Below are 23,543 nucleotides of genomic sequence, written 5' to 3'. Positions count from 1 at the left end.
TTTGTTAAAAGAAAATAAATTGCCCTGACATGATTTTCATTTGGGTTACATTGAATATATAAATCAATTTGGGAGAGTCAACATCTTTATGATGTTGAGTCTTTGGATCCATGAGTGTTCAATTGCTTTCTGCATTCGGTTAGGTCTCTAATGACTTGATAAAGTTTTATATTGTCCTTGTGGGTCTTCTCTTCTCTTAGGCCCTCCCTGCCCCCAAATATTCCTCTCTTAATTCTATCGTAAATAGTGTTTTTACTTTCTGTTACTATTACATAGGAATATAATTTTGCATTTGGTTACCTTGCCTAACCAAATGATTTCAAAAGAAGATGTTGGTTTTCCTGGATTTTCTACATATTTAATCTTATTTATGTTTCATGATCTATGACAGTTTTATTTTTTTTCAACCTATTGCTTTTTATTTGATTATATATTTGACATATTTGCCTTATTACACTTGTATAGTATTGAATTAAAGTAGTCATAGCAGGCAATTTGTGATGTTCCCACTCTGAAAAGGAAAGCTTTAAATTTTATCATTAAGTATAATGTTTGCTGCAAGGTCATTGTAGATATTCTTTATCACTTACCAAAGTTTCCTTCTTAGTTATCTGGGAAACTTTAAAAAAATATTTCAAATGAACGTTTAGTTTTGTCAGTTGCATTTACTATATCTAATGAGATGATCATATAGGTTTCTTTCACCAAGGCTGTTAATATAGTGAATCTTGGTAATTGATTTTTCTAATGTTAAATCAACCTCTGTTCCTGAGATAGATCCAATTTTGTCATGCTGTGTTATCCTTTTGTATTTTTGGATCTGTGTTGCTTAATGAGATTATCATAATTTTTACATATATTTGAACCTACATCAGGTGCATACAATTTTAAAATTAAAGTGAAGTAAATGAAGTAAATGGAACCCTATGATCTCCAATTAAATTTAAATTAAAAATTTATTTTGTATTTACTAATTTTGTTTTGTATTTACTAATTAAAATCTATTAATATTCTTAAAATTAAAATTTAATTTTGTTTTGTATTTGCTAATAATGTAACCTCACCACCTTTACTTTAGAAAGAATTTGTATGATATTTTGCTTTCTGTATCTTTTTGTTTCAGGTGTGTTTCAGATGTTCTCAGCTGAGTCCAACCTGACAAACTTCTCTTTTAACTGAAGCTTTATTCCTGTTCCATTTAATAAGTTCCATATTTGCTCTTAAATCTAATGTAATGCTTTGAAATTATGCTACATGATTAGATTTCTTTTCTCATGTGACCCAAGCTTTAAGGCTACAAGCTTCTAAGGGCCCAACTATCATTCAGTTCAACAGATTTTCTAAATTCCATTATTTTTCTTCTTCGACTTATACTTTACTAAGTGATGAATTTCTTCCTTTCCAAAATGTTGTCATTTTGTTGTCCTGTTTCTGTTACTGATTTCTGGTTGGAAAATGTGTGAAAAGGCATACCTTCTGCAGGTGGTGTCTGTCCACTAGGTTAGTTTGTTGTTCCTGTTGTTCAAATCTTCCATATCTTTACTGAGTTTCAGCCTGTTTGTTCTGTCAGTTATTTAGAGAACCAGTGTTAAAATTTCCCACTAAAATTGATTTTTCTCTCTTCTCTGTGTTTATCAGTATGTAGCTACTTCAGGGTCTTAACATCCCTGCCCAGTGGTTTGTCTGGCATGGCGTTTTGAGAACGGAGGCATGGCCCTACCATAGGATGGTCTTGAGCTGCTTGGCTTCTATGATTTGGGGACTAACCCAGCCCTGGTTCCCATCTAGATTATCTACTATCCAGAGTTTGAATGAGCCAGATTAACTGAAAGGATGCATACGTGTTTAGGGCAACAGGGGTGGGTTGTTCATCCATTTTCGTTGCCTGGGCAGTTAGCCCACGTTGCGTGATTGGAGATGTGTTCTTCCCACCTCCATGGACGTGTTACTTGGCGGTATGGCTCCTGCTAAGGAAAGGATAACTTTGAATTTCTATCAGATTTTGGTACTGAAAGAATTTCTTTTTAGCCCAGCTATAATAACCAGCCTGCCTACTGTTGTCTACTATCTACTTGTCTCGATTTGGAGATCTTTGGTCTTTGTCAACAGCTTGACATGATGAAGAAGATGAGCGCCCATAGAAAAGTCAGTCTTTTAAACACAGAGATTGTTTTCATTTACTTATCCCCTAAGATTTATTTCTCTTTTCTTTAGTTATTTGAAGGATTGAAGGCATTTCGAGGAGTAGATAATAAAATTCGACTGTTTCGGCCAAACCTCAACATGGATAGAATGCATCAATCTGCTGTGAGGGCCACTTTGCCGGTATGTAAATTTAGGAGTTTCTTTTGTGTTTCTCTTGATGTGATGGGTCACTGTGAATGTACCACAAAACAAATCATTTCTGATTACAGTTGACCCTTGAACAATGCAGGGGTTGGGAGTGCTGACCCCCAGGCAGTTGAAAATCCCCCGAAAAATTAACTAAGAACCTGCTGTTGACTGGAAGCCTTACCAAAACATAAACAGTTGATTAACACATTTTGTATGTTATATGTATTACAGACTTGATTCTTATAACAAAGTAAGCTAGAGAAAAGGAAGTGTTAATAAGGAAAACACAAGGAAGAGAAAATATGTTTACAGTACGTACTATATTAAAAAAAATCCACATGCAAATGGAACTATGCATTTCATACCCGTGTTGTTCAAGGTTCAACTGTAGTTAGGTCAATATTCAGTAGAAACAGTAAGAACGCTTTAGTTACTTCTGATCTACTTTGTAATCAGTGAGGTAAAAATACAAAAATAATCAATACCAATTAGCAATTCCACATTCTGTTTCTTCATGAATGTCTGGGGAGGTTAATGTGTATATAGGAGATTATAGGATAAGGAAGAAAAATATATCTCAAACTAAAATAAATAAAATTTGATTTTTTTTAAAGTTTTTTTATTATATTATGTTAGTCACCATACAGTACCTCCCTGGTTTTTGATGTAAAGTTCGATGATTCATTAGTTGCGTATAACACCCAGTGCACCATGCAATACGTGCCCTCCTTTAAAGAAATAAAATTTGAAGACGCTATGAAATTATAATATGTGAAATGGAAAATAAGGTGTACCACACAGATATTTTGGGAGTATTTTGCCTAATTGCTTGGGACACAGGCAAGTTTGCAGTGATTTAATTATTTTGATATTTTACCCCAAGCTTTATTTTTTTTTAAGAAAATGATATCAGAATGGTTTGTCATGGCCATTGGTGACTGTCTGTAACATTGTTCAAGAGCAGAATTCATTATATGGTGCGTTGGATTTAGATCCTAAGACTCACGTCTAGGTAGGAGGTGTCTTAGATTACTTCCCTTCCCTGAGATGTAACCAGGCTGCCTTTGTGAGCTGAAGGAGTCTTTTTCTTCTTTTGCAAATTCTGTGTACCTAACTTGCAGGAGCCTAGCCCAAGCTGTGCTGTGAAGAAGCCCAAGTAACTACTCCTTTTTAGCCAGGCTCTTCCTTCTCCTCCCTATTTTTGTAACTCGTGCTTCCCCCACCTTCAGAGGCCATAATATAGTGCCAGAAGAAAAGTGAAGGTAAGTTCTTTAGGACAGTTTCACTCTTGTGCCATCACAGACAAATTACCAGGAAATACTTTAAAGTGGGGACAGAAGGAAAGGGAAGTAACATCTGTTGGACCTCAGCTCTGCCATAAACTGTGTTGTGTGGTTTTACATTCCTTCTCTGTTTAATACTAACGGTAAACCTCAAGAAGGAATGTGTTCAAAAAAAAAAAAAAAAGTGTTGTACATGTTAATAGCATCTTTGTTCCTAGAAGAAAACTCAGAGCGTAAATGACCTGCCTAGAGTCACAGAATAAAGGCACAGGGCAAGAAATTGGATGCAAGTCTTTTTAATTCCTAGTCAAGTTCTGTTTCCACTAAATCTTCAGTGACTCAGGGTGGTGATGTGTCCTATATGATTGGCAATCCTGATTTCTGTATTATTGTGCTATGATTTCTGTTCTAAGTTCTTGTTTAAGTAGCCAGTTCTTGCTGTCATGAGTTCTACTTGGATGTGGGTTTCTGACTCATTTCAACCTTGGATAACCCGTGACATACATCTCTGAGAGTATGCTTCTTTGCCCCGTTAAGTGAGTGGAAACTTATTTTACAAACTGTCACCCATCTAGTATATGAAAACCTTTTTCTCCTTAGCAATAAACTGCTCTTTGCCTTTGTCCATTTTCCTGTTGGGTCATCTGTGTCTTCTTACTCATTTTCAGAATATCTTAACATATTCAGGTTATGATTCTTGCCTAGTTATGGGTTATGAATAACTTCACGCAATTTGTATTTCTCAGTGCGGAGTCTGCTCAGACTCTCTCCCTTCTTTCTGTCCCTCCCCTCCACTCTCATGCACATGCTGTCTCTCAAAAAAAAATCTAAACAAACAAACAAAAAACCTCTTTTCTACCTTAAGGTGACAGAGCTATTTTTTAATTTTTACTTTGTAAAAGTCTTAACGTTTTGTTGCATTTATAATGCATATATAATCCAATAGTTGATATTTGCTATGGAAAGAGGTAGGGATCCACTATTTTTATCTCCTCTACATCCCATCACAATTTTGGAGGAAAAAATGACAGGAAAAGATTCTTGTTTGGTTTTATTATTACTACTTTTTTTTAAAGATTTTATTTATCGATTTGTTTGAGAGAGGGAGAGGGAGAAGCAGGCTCCCTTGGGAGCCCAGTGCAGGACTCGACCCCAGGACTCTGGAATCATGACCTGAGCTGAAGGCAGATATTTAACTGACTGAGCCACCGATGCACCCCATTACTACTTTTTTTTTTTTCTTTTTTAAACAGTCTAAAGCTTTCATGAGGATCATTTCTTATTGCTACAGTGGAGGAAAATCCCACTCTTCATTATGTTTTCCGTTCTTTCAGGTATTTGACAAGGAAGAGCTTTTAGAGTGTATTAAACAGCTTGTGAAATTGGATCAAGAATGGGTCCCCTATTCAACATCTGCTAGTCTGTATATCCGTCCTACATTCATCGGAACTGAGGTACAAACTGACTCCCTGTGTCTGGGTGGGCAGCTTATCATCGTTTATTCGTGTGTAAAACTTTTAGGATATCGTTTGAAATAGCCCCCAATAACATAAATGACTCCTTCCTCCCGATTATCAAGACCAGGTGCCAGCAAACATTTTCTTTAAAGGGCCAGATGGTAAATATTTCAGGCTTTGTGGGCCATATGGTTTCCGTCACAACGACTCAATTCCACCATTGTGATACAGCCATAGTTACCAATGTAATGAGTCAAAGAGTGAGCAGTGAGCAAGGCTGTTTGCCTTCTCCAACTCAAGATTCACCAGTATTTCCTCGTATTTTCCTGCATGTCCTCAAAGGCATTCCTCGGTGTAATGTCTCTTGTCTTGGCAGCAGTTCTCCAAGGTAGAAGTGGTAACGGTTTTGAAATTTGGAGGAGGGAGAGCTGCTGCTTTTTATTTTCATTTTCCTGAAGTCCTGGGATTACCAAGGAGTGGGAGTAGAAGGCCCTCTTCCCCCACAGAAATGTTGAAAATGAAGTTCACAACGAGAGTTAAGGAAGGAACTTGCGAGCTAGAGTCATAGCTTTACACATCATGTCCATATGATCTGCTTAGGTCACAGCCTACTGGTTGGTGCCCTTGCAAAAGAAAGACCTGCCAGAGAAGCTAAAGCCCATGTCAATGACCCTACAAGGTATTTCCTAGCATACTTTCTTCTGAGTCCCGGAATCCCATAACCTAGAGTTCGACAAGCTTTTAAACCTGATTTTGTAGTCCAGCATGTTGTCACCATAATCCTCTCTATTGGTGGTCTTCAACTTTTTGCATTTTAATCGCCCAGGTTTGTTTGATTAATTCATTGATTGTTGGGGGGAGGGGCGGAGGTAGAGGGAGAAACAGAATCTTAAGCAAGCTCTACCCCCAGCGTGGGGCCTGACTCGGGCCTCGATCTCACAACCCTGAGATCATGACCTGAGCCGAAGTCAAGAGTCGGATGCTTAACTGACTACTCGCTGAGCCACCCAAGTGCCCCCACCTGGGTATTTTTTTTTTTTTTAATACACACATTGACCCCAGTTCCCAGAGGTTCTCATGGAGTAGATCAGAATGGTGATTCTGATACCTGCCCAAATTTAAGAATCTCAGTGGTAAAAGCCCTGCCAAGTAGTCTCTCCTACTACATTTTATCAACTTACCTATTTGACTATGCTTTGGAATCAGGAATTTTTTGAAATCTGCTTTACAAGTAGTAAGTTAAGAATCGAAGTAAATAACTGATATCATTTGGTAAGTCAACATTATTTATATTTGGTATATTTACATCAACTAGAATTTTTCTAATTAAAGTACAGGCAGAAAACAATTGCTTATAATTCAGAAATGAGCATAATACAAACAATGTTCAATAAAGCATATGGATTTAAACATTTGTACACTACACTGCACAGATGTTATACAATCTAGTCTGGTAAATTATCATGCACTGTCTTTTCATGGTGGCTGCGTTTGGTAAGTGAGGTGCTGGCTGGAGGGCTAGGCCCAGTGGCTTCCGGTTCACTGGGGCTCTTTCATCGGGGATGGCTAACTTTTGCTGGCCTTATTATGTTACTTGGGTTCATCACTGGCATCACAGAATAATTGCATGTTCGCCTCTGTATCAGTTATCTGATGTTTTGGTCTTGTCTGCTGCTGGCTAACATCCACATTTTACTTTCATGTTCTTTTCATGGTTAGATTAACTGATTAAGTGGGTCGTCAATCCAGAGGTATTTTGATTTCTTTGCATGAGCACATAAATATATGTCAGGGTAATTTATTAAGCGATATTATTCCCTCTTTGATCTCATGTGCCCAGTTTCTATTCCTGAGTATGGCACTCCCTTGTGTGTATAGAATATTCAGTATTCTACAACAAACTTACTTGCACGGAGCTCCAGCCCAGATCCAGGTAATCTAAATCTGTGGAGCTAGGACCAGAGACTCTTCATGTAAACAAACTCTCCAGGGATTTCTTAACTACTTTCAAGAGTATCACTATCTCAAGCCTTGTGAAAGAATTCAATATATATGTCTAGCAGCCTCTAATACTCTCTCTGCTCCTGGGATTGCAAACTGGCACCAGGTAGAAATATTTATATCTTTGAAAGCTCATCTTCATCCCAAGGGCAGGGTGTTGTTTTCATTTTCAGGGGCCGTGATATAACAGTCTAATACTAATTATTGCTTCTCACGCCCAGGATGATTTGGTAGCAGCCATGTGATAAGAGAGTGGCTTTAATACCAATGTATGAATTTCATTATATTTGCAAAGCGTTCTGCTTCTTTACACATTTTATAATTAACTGACCCTTCATTTTTACTGATTTACGTAGGTAGTACCTATGTATGAATGCTTTTGTGCAATTCTTCATGTGTCTTCCAACCGCCTTTGGTAATAATTAGATCTCTTAGGGGCGCCTGGGTGGCACAGTGGTTAAGCGTCTGCCTTCAGCTCAGGCACGATCCCAGCGTTGTGGGATCGAGCCCCACATCAGGCTCCTCTGCTATGAGCCTGCTTCTTCCTCTCCCACTCCCTCTGCTTGTGTTCCCTCTCTCTCTGGCTGTCGCTATCTCTGTCAAATAAATAAATAAAATCTTAAAAAAAAATTAGATCTCTTACAAAATCCTTTTAGATTTAGGATTATAATAAACAGAATAGTATTTTACTGGAATGTTTATTATTAGCTACTAATATATAATGAGTGGGTAGAGCTTGCCAATAAAAAATACCAGCCTGCCAGTGGGTGGAAATTTAAAAAAAAATTTTTTCTATAAGGTTCATATTATTAAACAAAATACTAAACATTAATGCATAAACCTCTCATAAAAAGTTTGGAGAGTAAAATATTCATGTTACTGCAAGATTTCTTACTAAAACAAGAATTTCAGGGGCGCCTGGGTGGCACAGCGGTTAAGCGTCTGCCTTCGGCTCAGGGCGTGATCCCGGCGTTGTGGGATCGAGCCCAAGCGTCTGCCTTCGGCTCAGGGCGTGATCCCGGCGTTGTGGGATCGAGCCCCTCCCTCTCTCGCTGGCTGTCTCTATCTCTGTCAAATAAATAAATAAAATCTTTAAAAAAAAAAAAAAGAATTTCAGCATCCCTTTACTATCTTTGGAAATACTTTTTATAGGTAGTTAAAAACTTAAAGAGAATCTAGAAGCTGGAGTGCTTCAGACTACTGCTGATTCTGTGTCAATTGGAAATTAAGATAAAATCTGAAAGCTTACTATTTAAAGAACATTTACATGAACAGTTTCTAGATTTTCACCTTACCAGACAAGAAGTTAAAATTACACGACTGTCACATTCAATACTGGATACCGAGCAACCTTACAACTAAAGAAGCTGGGTTTTGCTGATTTTAACATCTGCTGTATCCAACTTCACTCTGTTGAGTAACTCCACACAGGTACAGCTGTATGAACGTACATACAAACAAACCTTTTATTTCCTCAGTGATTCTAGTAAGCGGACAGGTGCTTCGACCACAATCTATGGTGAAATAGGCACAACCATTTACTCTGAAATCCCCTGTGTGATCGTGGCGTTCAGCCTTTCCCTTTTCCAGGTTTTCTCAGTGTCATCCTCTCATTCTACTGGCTATGATTGGAGAGGTGGTGGAGTGAGGCTGTGTAGTAGCAGGACTGAGAAGCCGGGTCACGGAGAAGTGTCAAGTCTGATGGTCAAGAGTCAGCCCACCCAGTCCCTCTGATCAGGTCTCAGGCCTAGGCCTCCGTTCTGCAGGTTCCCAGCAGATTGGGCTTTTTCGGCTGCACTCCTAGACAGACTGACCTTGGCCCGTGTGGAAGGTGAGGGATCCCTCATATTCAGTTAACTTCTACATTCAGAGCACCCCTAAATAAATTTCTGGATTGAGCTCCACTAGGGAAGCAGTCTGCTTTTGGTTAATTCCAGCCTCAGATGCACAGAATACAATCTGAACAGTGCAGAACATTTTCAGTCACTTCACATAAACAGTTTCCCCATTCACAACTTCTGGAAATCTTTCAGTATGACATTTTCATGAGAACTTGCGTTTATAAAACTCCTGCTGCCAAATGGTCCACTCCTTGATTTCTGGTTCACTGCATGGGGAGCTTAAGGACATAAATTTCATAGACATGTCTTTCTTTTCCTTTTATCGCCTTGTAAAATCTTTGTATTACACATATAATGTAACCTGTAATCATAACAGTTCCCATGAAAAGAATTCCCTTTATTCACTGCCCTTATTTATGCTGATACATCTAGAATCTTACTGTCATTTCTCTTCACAATTAGCCTTTATAAATGAAAGAATCTGTACAGATTTGAAAACTAGGTATAGGGGCGCCTGGGTGGCACAGTGGTTAAGCGTCTGCCTTCAGCTCAGGGCGTGATCCCGGCGTTATGGGATCGAGCCCCACATCAGGCTCCTCCTCTATGAGCCTGCTTCTTCCTCTCCCACTCCCCCTGCTTGTGTTCCCTCTCTCGCTGGCTATCTCTATCTCTGTCGAATAAATAAATAAAATGTTAAAAAAAAAAAAAAAAGAAAACTAGGTATAGCAACAATTTGTGGTCCTGTAACTTGTGTTTTGTTCACACTTTTAATATATTCCTTTGCAATCCTATTTGAGATAGATAGTTAGATATGCCCCTCCCTGCCTTTCTAAAGTAAATAAATAAATATATTTTTTTAAGTATTTATTTTTAATGTAGTTAAATTTCTTTTCTGTGTATTTTGTGGCTTTTATATATTTTTTAAAAATTCTTCCTCACTCCAAGGTCATACTTCTGTTTTAGAGGTTTGCTTTTCCATTTAAATGAAATCCATTTGGAAGTGAACTTTGTATGAAGGACTCAATTTTATTTCTCTCCATATGGATACCACATTATTCCATTACTGTTTATCACGTGGTCTATCCTTTCTTCCCTGATTTACAATGCCAGCTGTTGAAATGTTAAGTTTCCATAGATGAAGGCTATTTTTGGCTCCCCAGGTGAACCTTCTCTCTTTCTCTCCCTCTCTCCCTCTCTCCCTCTATCTATCTATCTATCTATCTATCTATCTATCTATCTCTCTATCTATCTATCTATCTATCTGCCTGTGTTTTCGTGTCTCTTTTTTGCATAAATGGCAGCCATACTATGAACAGTTTTGTTTCTATTGTTTTCATTTACAATTTGTCTTAGAAATTCTTCCACATCAGTACATACAGATCTACCTCTATTTTACCCATTTTCTTAGCAGTAGGTATTCCATCGTACATATATATCTCTTAATTGAATACAGGGTGCCATAAATTATAAGTCACCCACTATTTCATGCACTGAAATGGAAAAACATAACGAAACTAGGATGCAGTACTTTTCTGACAGTCCTGACTGATTCTTGAGTTAATCATACCAGCCTTTCGTTTTATTTTTTTTAAATGTGTGTTTTCAGAGGACATCTGCAATTCTTCCTTCCTGCCATCATTTGCACTGCTTGGCTTGTGATAGGCATTTTTATTTTTGCATGTAGCTTAATAACAAAAGCTAACACAGCTTTATCTTCGTATCGATTTCTTCCTACCAGAGGTCCCATGAGAAGACTGGTTACTGCTTTGCAGGAAAATATTCAATTGCAGTTGTTCAGTGTTACTACAAATATTTGTTTCACTAATATCAAATACGTGTCCGGCTCCTGTTTTTCCACTTTCTATCCAAATCATACCGTAACTTTTTAAAGACATTTTTAATGTCAAACTCAACATGTATGGCATCACCAATGCCCATAAGCCATTGGAAGTACCATCAGTACGAACAGCTAATTCCAAATCTGGTAATGCCAGCTTTCCCATGAGTGCTACTTAGCGAATAGCAATTGTAAAATGCTGAGTCTGGATTTCAGACATGTTAAATGTGAGAAAAAATGGACATCTTAGAATCAATGAACTATGGTAGCATAATTTATGCAACCAGTGTCCTGTTCATCACCTGTTATGTTGATAGAACGAATATAAGAACTATTATTAGTAAATTGAATAAAATGAGACAGTTAAATTTGGAAATCTTAAAAATGCAGGCTTTCTTCAAGGAATTTATGTTGTAGACAAATCCCCTAGTTCACATGAAGACATATATTGAAGGATATTTATTGCAACTCACAAAATTTTCTGACTGATTGGATGTGAATATGAAAGGGGAAAGGTCAAGGTTTCCTTTGGGCCAGAGCAACTGGATAGTGACCATTTGTTGGGATGGGGAAGAGTGAGGGAAAAGGTTTTCCTTGCATATTTGTTGGAGCGGTGATGGGTAGAATCTAGAGTTCGTTTTGGGCATGATAACTTAAGCTTGAATTATCAAGTAGGTGGGCAGATCTACAGGTCTGGAATTCAGGGGAGAGTTTGGGATTTAAGTAATACCTCTAGTGTTTAACATGTAACGCCTTTAGAGTCAAGGGAATGTGACTCTAAGAGATTTCTTAAGAGAAGAAATCTAGATACTGATGAAAAGAAGGTGAGGACTAAGCCCTGGGACAGGCCAATGTTTAGAAGAAAGGGAGATAAAAAAGAATCAGCCAAGAAGTCTGAGAAGTAGCAGCCTTTCAGGTAGAAAGAAAAACAAGAGGGCTTGGTATACCAGAAGCCTGGTAAGGGACATGGAAGCAGTGACCAGCTGTGGCAGATCCTGCCCACAGGATCAGAGAGTCAAGGCCCAAGAACTGACTGTTGGATTTGGCAACATGAAGGTGAGATGGTTGTCCTGGAGTGGGACATGTGGTAAAGGGAGTGTGTTTGTTTTAGATGGGAGATACTGCGACATATTTCTAAGCTGATGGAATGATCCACAGGAAAAGGGAAGTTGATTGTTAAAATATTGAAAAGATCTCCCAAGCTCTTCTTCTATCATGGTTCAACTTCTGAGGGTGACAGTACAGGCAGGCAGTGATGTGTGACTAGATGGAGGGGACAGAAGTAGAGTGCACCTGTTTCTCTGATCCACTGTGTCGCACAATGCCCACAAGATTTGTACATACTCACCTTCATAACCTCCTCTCCCCCCATTCTCTCTTGAATCCACCACATTCAGACTTTTGACCCTCCACCCTACTCCCACTGAAATATTCTTGTCAAGATCAACAAGGATCTCCACGTTGCCAAATCCAGCAGTCAGTTCTTGGGGCTCCCTTGCGTGTAACATCCTTTCGCTTGCACCAGCCCACTCAGGATCTCACTTGGTCGGCTGGGTTGGGACTTGCCTGTTGGGAGAGCATCTTCATTGCAGTTATCAGCTCCCTGTGTTGGTCTAAGTTGTCTCTCTATTCCAGGCCCATTGTGTGCTCAGCCCAGTCAACCGAACCAGACTAGATGGAATCACAAAGTCAAAGTCTGAGCGGCGAGGCTAGGTCAGTGACGAGATCCTGGTTTTGAGGCCATTCTTGATACAAGGAAAATGCTCCTGTAGCATTTTCCTGTCCACTAGAGAAGGGGTCAGCAAACTTTTTCTGTGAAGCCAGGCACCTACTCATCTCTGCCTTTGTGGCACAAAAACCTCAATAGACAACACATAGATGCATGAATGCACGTATTCCAATACGACTTTTTAAAAAAACAGGAAGCAGGCTGAAGTTTGCTGACCCCTGATCTAGTCATTTCAGAAAGGGAAATGAAGCATGGTTTTTCTAAGAGTGACTCATTCTGGCTCTTCCTAGGTACTTCCCTATCAAGTTTTCTTGACCACTTGTTTAATAATCCATGCTAAAATTTCTGTTTAGGGTTGATTTCAAATATGCCAAGCTGTATTTCCCAGAATGTTGGTATAATAATCCTGTCTTTTTCCCAAGTGTTCATTCTCTACAATTCTAACGTTGAGTGTTGAAGGTAGTTCCTGGTCCCATCTACAGTCATCCTAACCAATGTCGCCTTCATGCTTTGAGTATTGGCACATATTGAATTTCTTTACCATTACTGTTACAAATGAGTATTTATAAAAACAAAAAGAATTGCTGTTTGTTGGATGCTTGAAAAAGAGGAGGTTCTGGGTGCTTTCCACAGTTTATCTAATTTAACCCTTACAATGACACTGGAAGCCGTCACTAAAAAAGAGTGCTAGCTCTCTTTTTGTCAAGTGTTAAGTGTATACTGTCTTTCTCTTTGAACAGGCCTGAGATCTCCTACCCATTTTATAGCAAGCCTCAGAAAATTCTGGACTTTAGCTTCCCTCATGGTATTCTTTGAATGTCTACATACGAATTCTGTTTAGGAAATAAGGCAGGGGACAAAGGAGCATCTTCTCTGGTGTCAGTGCAACATAGGAGGATTGGTATCAGATTTTTTTTTTAATCAAAGTAGTTCAGATTTGGCAAATAAGCCATCTAGGTTGTTTTCACACTTCGTTTCTGTAAACGACTTCTTACTAAGATGAAGATTCATTCAACAGATAGGTAGCAAACCTGGTATAATAAGGCACAGTGCTCTGCGTAGAGGACAAAGATGGCCTTGCACTTCACGGAGTGTGTAGTTTAGTGAGAGGTAGAGAATTAAAGAAGCATTTGTAAGCAACTGTGATGGACATTTTATCTAAATGCACGGAAGTGCAGGTGCTGTAATAGCATGTAACACAAGTACTTTGTGAAGAGGGCTCATTTTCTGAAATGACATTTGAATTGAGATCGGGGGTTTGTATTACTTAGGAAGGAGAGGGGATGTCTTAGTCGGCTCTGGCTGCCATAACAGAATACCACAGATTGAATGTCTTAAACACTAGAATTTATTTTCTCACAGTTCTGGAGGCTGGAACTCCAAGATCAAATTGCCAGCAGAGTTAGTTTCTGATAAGGTCTCCACATAGACGTCCACCTTGCTGTGTCCTCACAGAGCCTTCTGTGTGTGTGGAGAGAGTGGGTTGGGGAGGGAGGGGAGAGCTCATGCTCTAATGTCTCTTCCACTTCTTAGAAGAACACCACCCCTGTTGGATTAGGGCCTCACCCTTTTGACCTCATTTGACCTTAATGACCTCCTTAAAAGCCTTAGCTCCAAATGTAGTCACATTGGGGGTTGGGGCTTTGAATTGGGGTAGACACATTTCAGTCCATAACAGGGGCGGGGGAGAGTGTTCCAGGTAGGGGGAGTAGTTGAAGAAAACATGTAGAGGGGCGCCTGGTGGCTCAGTCGTTAGGCGTCTGCCTTCGGCTCAGGGCGTGATCCCGGTGTTCTGGGATCGAGCCCCACATTTTTTCCCCCCCCCCCCCCCCCCCCCCCGGCTTGTGTTCCCTCTCTCGCTGTCTCTCTCTCTCTCTCTCTCTCTGTGTCAAATAAATAAATAAATCTTAAAAAAAAAAAAGAAAGAAAACATGTAGAGGCAGGGAAGTGAGGAGGTTTGAACATGGGGTGCCTGGGGTGTGAGGGGCCGTGCTGAAGGCTGAGGTAGAAGAAAGTGAAGCCCCGGCGTGAACTCTTCCCACAGTAAGAAATCTCGGATAGTTGACTTACTGTTTTAAACTTTGATATTCCGACAAGAGGTCTCGATGAGGTGTAAAAGTTCTAGAGCTTAATAACTGAGGCCTCGGGCCTCAGTGTCTTCAACGTAAAAATAGGAATTATAACACTTAACTTCCTGGCTTGTTGGATTAGATGAGGCAATAACGGGGAAATGTCTTAGAAACCAAAAACTGTATAACTATTGAGGGTTTTTTAATCATTCACCGAACCAACAGGTTTTTCCTACAAAAACTGCTTGAATTTGTTATCCTCCGTTTTGTAACTCACACACTTAAGGCCCTGCATGGACTCTGGTCCTCTCCATATCTCTTCTAGCACCCCTCAGTCCAATATTCTTTTTTTTTTTTTTTAAAGATTTTATTTATTTATTCGATAGAGATAGAGACAGCCAGCGAGAGAGGGAACACAAGCAGGGGGAGTGGGAGAAGAAGAAGCAGGCTCATAGCGGAGGAGCCTGATGTGGGGCTCGATCCTACAACGCCGGGATCACGCCCTGAGCCGAAGGCAGACACTTAACCGCTGTGCCACCCAGGCGCCCCCAGTCCAGTATTCTTTACTGTTTTCCCCCGTAAAACAAAGTAGGCTTTTCTTGGAGTTAAAAAAAAAAAAAAAAGTCACACCACTCTTTTTGAAAAATGTTCTGTTATTCCCAATGATCTTCCTTCTTCTATCCCATAATTGTCTTGCTTAAACAGAATTATTCTCAAGCCTCCACACGGCTGCTGTGTTCTCTGTCTTCCACGCCAAAACAAGGACTAACTAACTAGTACCTTTCTCAGCTCCTCGGACACTTCTTGCCATGCTTCACATAACCTGAAATTCCGCCTTTTTATAGCTAATTTTCTGACTGACTCAGAAGTAGTGATTTTCACTGGAACACGTCACTTTATTTTCCATCATACCCAGGGGTCTTGTATTTTGTGCAAAATATGCATGTACTTAATACCTTTATATATGTATCCGTGAGGTGTAGTATAAAGTAAGGTGAGTATTTTTTTGTACACATCAGAATTTCAACTTAAGTCAGTGTGGTCCCTTGAGAAGTTATATACTTTGCATCTGTGAGATTTTATTTTCCTCATTTCCCATGGCTTTTATTTTTTTTAAAGCCCTCTTCAATTCCTTATATATTGAAATAATCCGGGAAACTAGAAAAAAGAAAGAAAATGTTCATAAGGAAATGAGACGTATAGAAACTGATTTATACAACTTATCAGATGTTCATATTTTCTATTTATGTAGCTTTTGCTTTATTTGAACAGAGGCCTGACCATGTCACCATAGAAGTATGTTTCCTGCCATTTAATTAATATTATTGAAGAAGTTGCTCCAAATTTAAATTGCTTTCCAGGATAGAAGGGAGAACTAAGACAAAGCAGATAATGGTTCCTGAGGTTAGAAACAGATCCAGTCCCCAAGCTCCCCTCCTGATTCAGTTACCTTTTATTTATTTCACTCTTGAAGCAGTGTGACCACTTGCAGTAAAGTCAGAGTTCTTTTCATGAGAAGACAATCAATATAAGTGATCATTTAAGGATGAAAGTGACCACGCTGTGATTGACAGTAGTACTTGAAGTACTTGTAAAAAAAACCGTGAGTTGGCTTCGCTTAAATTTCAGAAAATAAAATGTTAGTACATATAAACACATTTTCTCTCAGCATTGAAAACTTCTCATCTATAATTTACCTGCTTGCTAAGAATAAAAGTGTTACTTAAAGGTTTATTGGGTTTTTTTCCCCAGAAAGAGCTTTAATGCATATTATTCCGTTTTTCCATCTCTGCTCTCTATACCACCACCTAGTGGAGTAAATGCAAGTTTACCTGTCAATTAAAGTCAGGGGAAGGAAATGAGTAGATGAAATTTATCCCACAACAAAATTTCCACGATGATGAGTTACTGCTTTTAGCCTAATGCAAGTTGTGAAAAATACATGAGTTCAGGGTGAAAAAAGTCCAACTTTTGTGCGCTATCCAATAAAATGCTTACCAGTTTGTCCGCAAATAAGCTATTTTATTCAGAACGTTAGAAACTGGATAAATTACTGAGGCTTTGTGCTGCAGATTGTATTTCTAAGTTATGCTGGGAAGCTTCTCTTTATTACTCAATATGACGGTGCAGAAACATTTTGTTTTTAAGTATTAAGCTTCAAAGCTCGTCTGATACAAAAAGTACCATTGTATTTACTTAACTGGTAGGTACATAAAAGTGTAGAGATAAATTAGTCAATTTTTATCAAAGCTGGGAAGAAAGACAGGTATGTATTATTATTCTGAAGTTTTTTCTCCCAAACAGTGAAATTAAAAAAAAAAAAAAAAGGGCAAATGAAGCTTTAAGGCTCTTCACTCTTTTCTGGTAGGGGAGTCCTGTTCAGCCCCAACTAAGAACAAATCCAAACAAGTGAAAAACCAGAACCTGTTGTTGCTTGCTGACTCTGGCCATCCAAGCCTTTCTTGGTCTCATGTTCACACGGAATGCCAATGGAATCATCTTCCCATTTTCCGAGGGTTGCGTGCCTTTCAGATGGCATCAATATGCATGTATACAAATACATTTTTTTATGCCCGTGAATATTTTACCTACGTGATTTTTGATGACATGGACATAAGTAGTGAGTGAGGGCCTTGGGCAAATAGTTAGTAGAGGGAGATACAATGAAATTCAGAAAAAAATATCCCCAGACTCACTTTAGCGAGTTCATCAAACAAAATAAAAGCCACAAAATCAGCTGGAGTTGAGTCTCTTCTTCTTACTGTGACAGACTCTTACCACTGTCTAGTCAGACAGGACTCTGGTGAAGACTGGATATATAGCCTGAGACTCTCATTGTAATAGTCCTGGACTTGTTTTCTCATTCTTGATGGCCTTGAATCGCATAGAATAGCACAGTGGCCTTTTTTGCCTTTATAATACACAACCCTCAAAATTTTCAGTCTTTCAGTTTTCCTCCTTAGTAAACAACTGAGTATTTACTTATAACTGTTTTGTGCTGGAGACAAAAACATAGTTTTGCATTGTTGGCTTATGATTTCCCAGTGTTTGTGGGGAAAGACCATGTTCTATCTTTGTCATTCATGACACAAGTTTCTGAGTCCTTTATCCTCTGGCTTTTGGGGGGAATATTGATCTCATCTGGTGTCTTTGCGTCTAGTGAAGGTCCACTCTTGCTGTCTGCTGTCTGTGACCGTCAGGTGTAGTAATGGCACACCCACACCCACCACCTGCGGGAGGCCCTGGCATGTCTTGAAGTGGTTAGTAATCTGTGAACACAGAAGGGGAAGTTAGAAAAGCAAATATTGCATTTCCTCTCCAAAGACTAAAATCATGTCTGCGTTCTTCCCTTTTTCAATTCCCAATCAATGCAAGGTGTTATATAGCTGGTTGTCGAAAATACATTTCTCTTCTCGAAGCCCTACTCACAGAAAATTGTGAAAATTTGCTTCTCCCCTAAAATCATAACTCAGAAGGCAAAGCAGAATGAATCCTCAGCACTGCATTCTTTGTGTTTTGTTCTTAAAAGACCATCTGGCTTTGTGTAACTCAGCTTGAGAAGTAGCAGCTCCTGTGCTTTAGACAGCCCCTCCGGGAGATCGGGAGATCTCGTTACGGATCTATTCTAGTCTTTAAGACTGGTGTCTGCATTTAAATTAACAGTTGTGTGCACTTTTACTCTGTCGCAGCCTTCTCTAGGAGTCAAGAAGCCTACCAAAGCCCTGCTCTTTGTAATCTTGAGCCCCGTGGGGCCTTATTTTTCAAGTGGAACCTTTAAGCCGGTGTCCCTGTGGGCCAATCCGAAGTACGTGAGAGCCTGGAAAGGTGGGACTGGGGACTGCAAGATGGGAGGGTAAGTGAATATTAGTTTCTGTCTAAAGGAAAGAGTCCCTCACAACCATTGAGTTATCGCCATCTCAAATCAGTCCAAGTACATATGTTAATATTCATTTTTTTTTAAGGTTTTATTTATTTATGTGACAGAGAGAGAGCCAGCGAGAGGGAACACAGCAGGGGAGTGGGAGAGGAAGAAGCAGGCTCCCAGCGGAGGAGCCCGATGTGGGACTCGATCCCAGAACGCCAGGATCATGCCCTGAGCCGAAGGCAGACGCTTAACGACTGCACTACCCAGGTGCCCCATATGTTAATATTCAGGTTGAAATGCCCTTTTTTTTGGTTTTCTGTTGACTCTTCAGTGTTAGATTGAGCTGATAGTTTGGGGGCACCTGGTTGGCTCAGTCATTTGAGCGTCTGCCTTCGGCTCAGCTCATGATCGCAGGGTCCTGGGATCGAACCCCACATCGGGCTCCCTGCTCGGCAGGAAGAGTCTGCTTCTCCCTCGCCCTCTGCCCCTTCCCCCTGCTCATGCACTCACTCTCTCTCTCTCAAAATCTTTAAAAAAAATTGCACTAGTTCAAAGGATAACCTGTGACTGAACCATCGAATGTTATACAGAGGCAAGAGCTAGAATAAGTAACTAAAGCGGGAATCATGTTAGTGCTTGAATTCACTGGCCCTGGAGGCTGGTGCTCTGGCTGCAGGCGGACAGGTGGCCTTGAAGAGCATCTGCTGCTGGGGCCAAGGCTCTCAGTTGGCTCCAAGGAGTCCTGTCTGGGGAAGGTGCCCGCTTCGCTCAAGTGCTGTCTTCATTGCCACAGATTGTAGCCATACCTGCTGCCAGCTGGCTGAGGGACAGCCCTGCTTTGGCTCTGTCAGGCCGGTCTCATTGGCCATATGTAGCTGGCTGGAAATAAAAGAGCATTTGAAAAGTGTTAGACAATTTCAGGGGTGGACTTGGCCGTGATATGAGAATGCCCCTACGGGTGAGCAAGAATAGCCAGATTAAGCAGTGGGCTCTTCCTTTGTGTCCATCGAGTGCTGATATGTATCACATACGCAGGCGGCCCCAGTCCTGGGAGGTGACGCGGTGCCAACGTCTGGGCTCGGGGAAACATGCAGCTTCAGGGAGCCCTGGGAGTGTCCGGTGACGGGCTGCTAGGATGTGAGAGAGATGTTGACAGCTGGCCTTGAACCCTCTGTAGTCCTTCTGTATTTTCTTTTTCTTTTCTGCCAAAAAAAAGGTTAGAAAATTCTGTGTCCTATCCTCCCTGCACTTTTAGCACTGCATTCTCTCATTTCTGTCTAGAGAAATCCGAATGAAGTCCAATAAACCAGAAAGTCCCTTTCTTTTCCTTTGGGCGTGGAGCACTCCTTCCTGACCATGTGCTATGCTAGCCAGGTTGAAACAACTACTCTTGTTTATTCTCCTGATACCTTCTTCACCTGTTCAGGCTTCTTCACAGAGCATAAGCACCCGACACCGCATGTATCCCATCCTTAGAACTTCCCCCAGAGTTCACGGTACAGTAAATCAGTCTTGATGAAGAGGTAGTAAGCAGCTGGTTTTGCTCTTTAAATCTTGCTTTCTAGCTCCCCCTACCTGCTCAGGGTAAAGATAACATGGGGGACATTGAGAAATTGCAGGGAAATCTGTAGTTTTAGTATTGGGGACAGGTTGTTACTTATTATAAAGATTATATGATGCAGTATCAACAGAATACATGGTCACTAGAGGCCAGTTAAAAACTGTTATTTTCTGCACAACACAAAGAGTGAACCCTAACGTTACTTTGGATTTGAGTTAATATTAGCCTGTCAGTGTTGGCTCATCAGTCATGACAAGTGTATACTAATGCGAGAGGTTAATGGGGGAAACTGAAGTGGGAGATAGGGCATATGGGAACTCTTTTTGCTTACTTCTTCTGTGAGCCTAGAACTGCTTTAAAAAATAAATTCTATTATAAAAAAATTAACACTTTGACTCATTAGGCTCAGGTGGACCATGAGCAGTGGAAGTTGGCGTGAAATCTCTCGGAGAAGAGAATATTGGATCCTACAAATAAAGCAGAAATGGCAAGTGGGAAGGCAGTAACCCAGAGGGTGGACTTCTAACCAAGGAAGTGAGAGGGAAACAGGATTCTTCATTTAGTACCAACCTATTTAGTTGGCAAAGACATTGGCAGCTCCTTTAGATTTTATCATTGCTTCCTCTCTAAACCAATTAATTCCACAATTACCTTCCAAGTTTTTTAGAACCTCTGTAGTCAATTGGCATTTATTAAATAGCTATTGATTCTCCTCAGCTCAAGAACTTTCTGCTTTCTCAGTAAATCTGAGGAAGAGAGAGAAGGATTTTTTTTTTATTCTAAGATTATTTCACCTTTTTTTGAAGCCATCAGAGATATTTTTCTTTTATATCTAAATATGCATAAGTGAGAAAAGTAACACGAGGGAACACAGCTGAAGGAGAGTTCTAGCACAGTGGTTCTCGCCTGTGGTTACAAATTGAAATCAGCTTTACCAGCTACTCCTCTCTGGGTTCCACGGCTAGAGATTCTGGTTTATTTGGTCTGGTGTATAGTGTGAGCATGAGAAATTTTTTTTTAATTTTATTTAAATTCAAATTACATATACATATAGTGTATTATTGGTTTCAGGGGTAGAATTTAGTGCTTCATCAATTGCATACCACCCAGTGCTCATTTCATCATGTGCCCTCCTTAATGCCCGTCACCCAGTTACCGCAGCTCCCCACCCACCACCCCTCCAGCAACCCTCAGTTTGTTCTCTATAGTTAAGAGTCTCTTATGATTTGCCTCCCTTTCTGTTTTTATTTTATTTTTCCTTCCCTTCCCCTATGTTCATCTGTTTCTTAAATTCCACATAAGAGTGAAATCATATGGTATTTGTCTTTCTCTAACTTATTTCACTTAGCATAATGCTCTCTAGCTCCATCCACGTTGTTCCAAATGACAAGATTTCATTCTTTTTGATGGCTGCATAATATTCCATTGTATTTCTATACCACATCTTCTTTATCCAGTCATCTGTTGAAGGGCATCTCGGCTCCTTCCACAGTTTGGCTATTGTGAGCATTGCTGCTATGAACATTGGGGTGCATGTGCTCTTCAAATCACTATTTTTGTATCCTTTGGTTAATACCTAGTAGTGCAATTACTGGGTTACAGGGTAGTTCTATGAGCATCAGAATTTTTTAATATGAAGCTAAAGTTGAGAAGCACTGAGTTAGAAGAAGGTCTTTCATCATAGGAACATCTTTATTCCCAGTTTGTTAGTTTCATTGTTAATATGAAAAGAATGGCCCTGCCCCCACTCTAAATTAATTAATTAGCTAATTAATTAATTTATACTCTCATTGTGTACTTGAATACAAGCTTTGAAGTCAGATAGCTCTGGCTTTAAAACCTTACTGTCTTGGGATGTTACTTAAGTGCTTTAAGCCTCAGTTTCCTCGTTTATAAAATTAGGGCAGTAATACCCATCTTACCTGTGAGGATGAACCAGGATAATATAAAGTGCATGTGGTGCTATAACCTAGCAGTTAACAGCATGGGCTTGGCAGTCAGATATCTGAGAGGCCTACACTTGTATCTCTGTGATCTTACATAATTAAGTACCCTCTTTCTATGAGTCCTCCAAAGTATAATAAAGTATGGTGTTGTTTTAAGATGATTCGGTGAAATAATGGACTCAAGTACTCAGTACCCTGCCTGGCAAGTACTAAGTACCCTCTCAACAGACAAGAGTTGATATTACGAGGCTTTCTTTCTTTCTCATTCCATCTCTTGGACCCTGCCTTAGGAGCAATCAGTTGGATTTCACACAATAGAATTTACTCTCTTGGACAGATGTATTTAATATATCTTCTCCCAGATTTTTATTCCATGTACAAAAGTTTTTCTGTATAGATGGTTGTCCAAATTTTTCATTTTTCTCTTTCTCCCAAGATCATGTGTTTCTTTTCTGGATATTGAATATTCTGAACATATTATCAGCATATTAATGACCCTGGGGATATTAATAATACAGTTTACACCTGAGAGAATTTTGAGGAAGAACTCATTTAGGGAAAAACACCATCTATGGAATATAGTCATTAATCAATCAAATAAGCACCAAACAAATAAAAACCTCTTTTCTTTCAGTGTACTGAAACGGTTGAGGTCTCTGTCTTTCTGGCCCAAGTACCTTCATGATGCTTAGGAACCACCATTTTCCTTCAGCTAACATTCTCAACAGTGTGTATGGGCGTGTTCTTAGAAGCTTCTTGGAAAGACTAATTATTCATGCTATGAAAATTCTCCTTTCATAAAGAGCATTTTATGAGAGGAATTATTTATTTTCAGATATGGTAAGATCTCAATGATCATGTCTATGAACTAAGCAAAAGTCAATTAAAATAGAATAGTTATTTTTTTTAAAAAAACTTAATTTTATTAGGATATAAGAGGCTCACATAAACTATTTCTTAGCTTTTATGGTTATTGTTTCATTTTTTTTCCAAATAGCCCTATGCAGTGTATAAGGCAAGTATTTGCATTTGCCAGATGAATTCGTTAAGACAAAAATATGGGGGCGCCTGGGTGGCACAGCGGTTAAGCGTCTGCCTTCGGCTCAGGGCGTGATCCCAGCGTTATGGGATCGAGCCCCACATCAGGCTCCTTCGCTGTGAGCCTGCTTCTTCCTCTCCCACTCCCCCTGCTTGTGTTCCCTCTCTTGCTGGCTGTCTCTATCTCTGTCAAATAAATAAATAAAATTAAAAAAAAATTAAAAAAAAAAAAAAAGACAAAAATATGAAAATACTGACTTGCTTAAGTTCACACATAGCCAAATAGTAATAGTTCGAGAGCTGTATTTCGGTCTGCTGGCCCCCAGCCCATGCTCTTTCTATGGGACTCCCCCCTGAAGTCTCATTTATTCTCATTATTAAAAAGTATTCCTAATTTTAACTCCATTATTGCTTATTTACCATTGATTCTGAATCTGGGTGGTCCAACTTTTTATGGTCATCAAACAAAAGCCTCCTACAAAAAGAATTGTATCCTCTCTAGATTGGCCAATAACTTACATTTTATCATCTGCATTTTGAAGGTTTTTTTTTTTTAAACATTTATTTATTTTAGTGAGAGAG

General features: G+C 39.6%; 1 protein-coding gene across 5 annotated transcripts in view; it reads left to right on the top strand.

Moving 5' to 3' along the window:
• The window catches only part of BCAT1 (branched chain amino acid transaminase 1), a 99,825-nt gene that overhangs the window by 50,503 nt on the left and 25,779 nt on the right, over positions 1 to 23,543 (top strand). For 4 of the 5 annotated variants that reach the window (XM_034646548.1, XM_011219782.3, XM_034646545.1 and 1 more), the window contains 3 exons: positions 2,215 to 2,325; positions 4,952 to 5,071; positions 18,241 to 18,404. In XM_034646548.1, coding sequence (XP_034502439.1) covers positions 2,215 to 2,325; positions 4,952 to 5,071; positions 18,241 to 18,404 — 395 coding nt within the window. The remainder of the gene's footprint in view (positions 1 to 2,214; positions 2,326 to 4,951; positions 5,072 to 18,240; positions 18,405 to 23,543) is intronic. The other variant, XM_034646546.1, reaches the window with a different exon arrangement.

This window comes from Ailuropoda melanoleuca, chromosome 16, assembly GCF_002007445.2.
Source record: "Ailuropoda melanoleuca isolate Jingjing chromosome 16, ASM200744v2, whole genome shotgun sequence".
Classification (NCBI taxonomy): Eukaryota; Metazoa; Chordata; class Mammalia; order Carnivora; family Ursidae; genus Ailuropoda; species Ailuropoda melanoleuca.
This window is presented reverse-complemented; position numbering and strand designations above follow the sequence as displayed.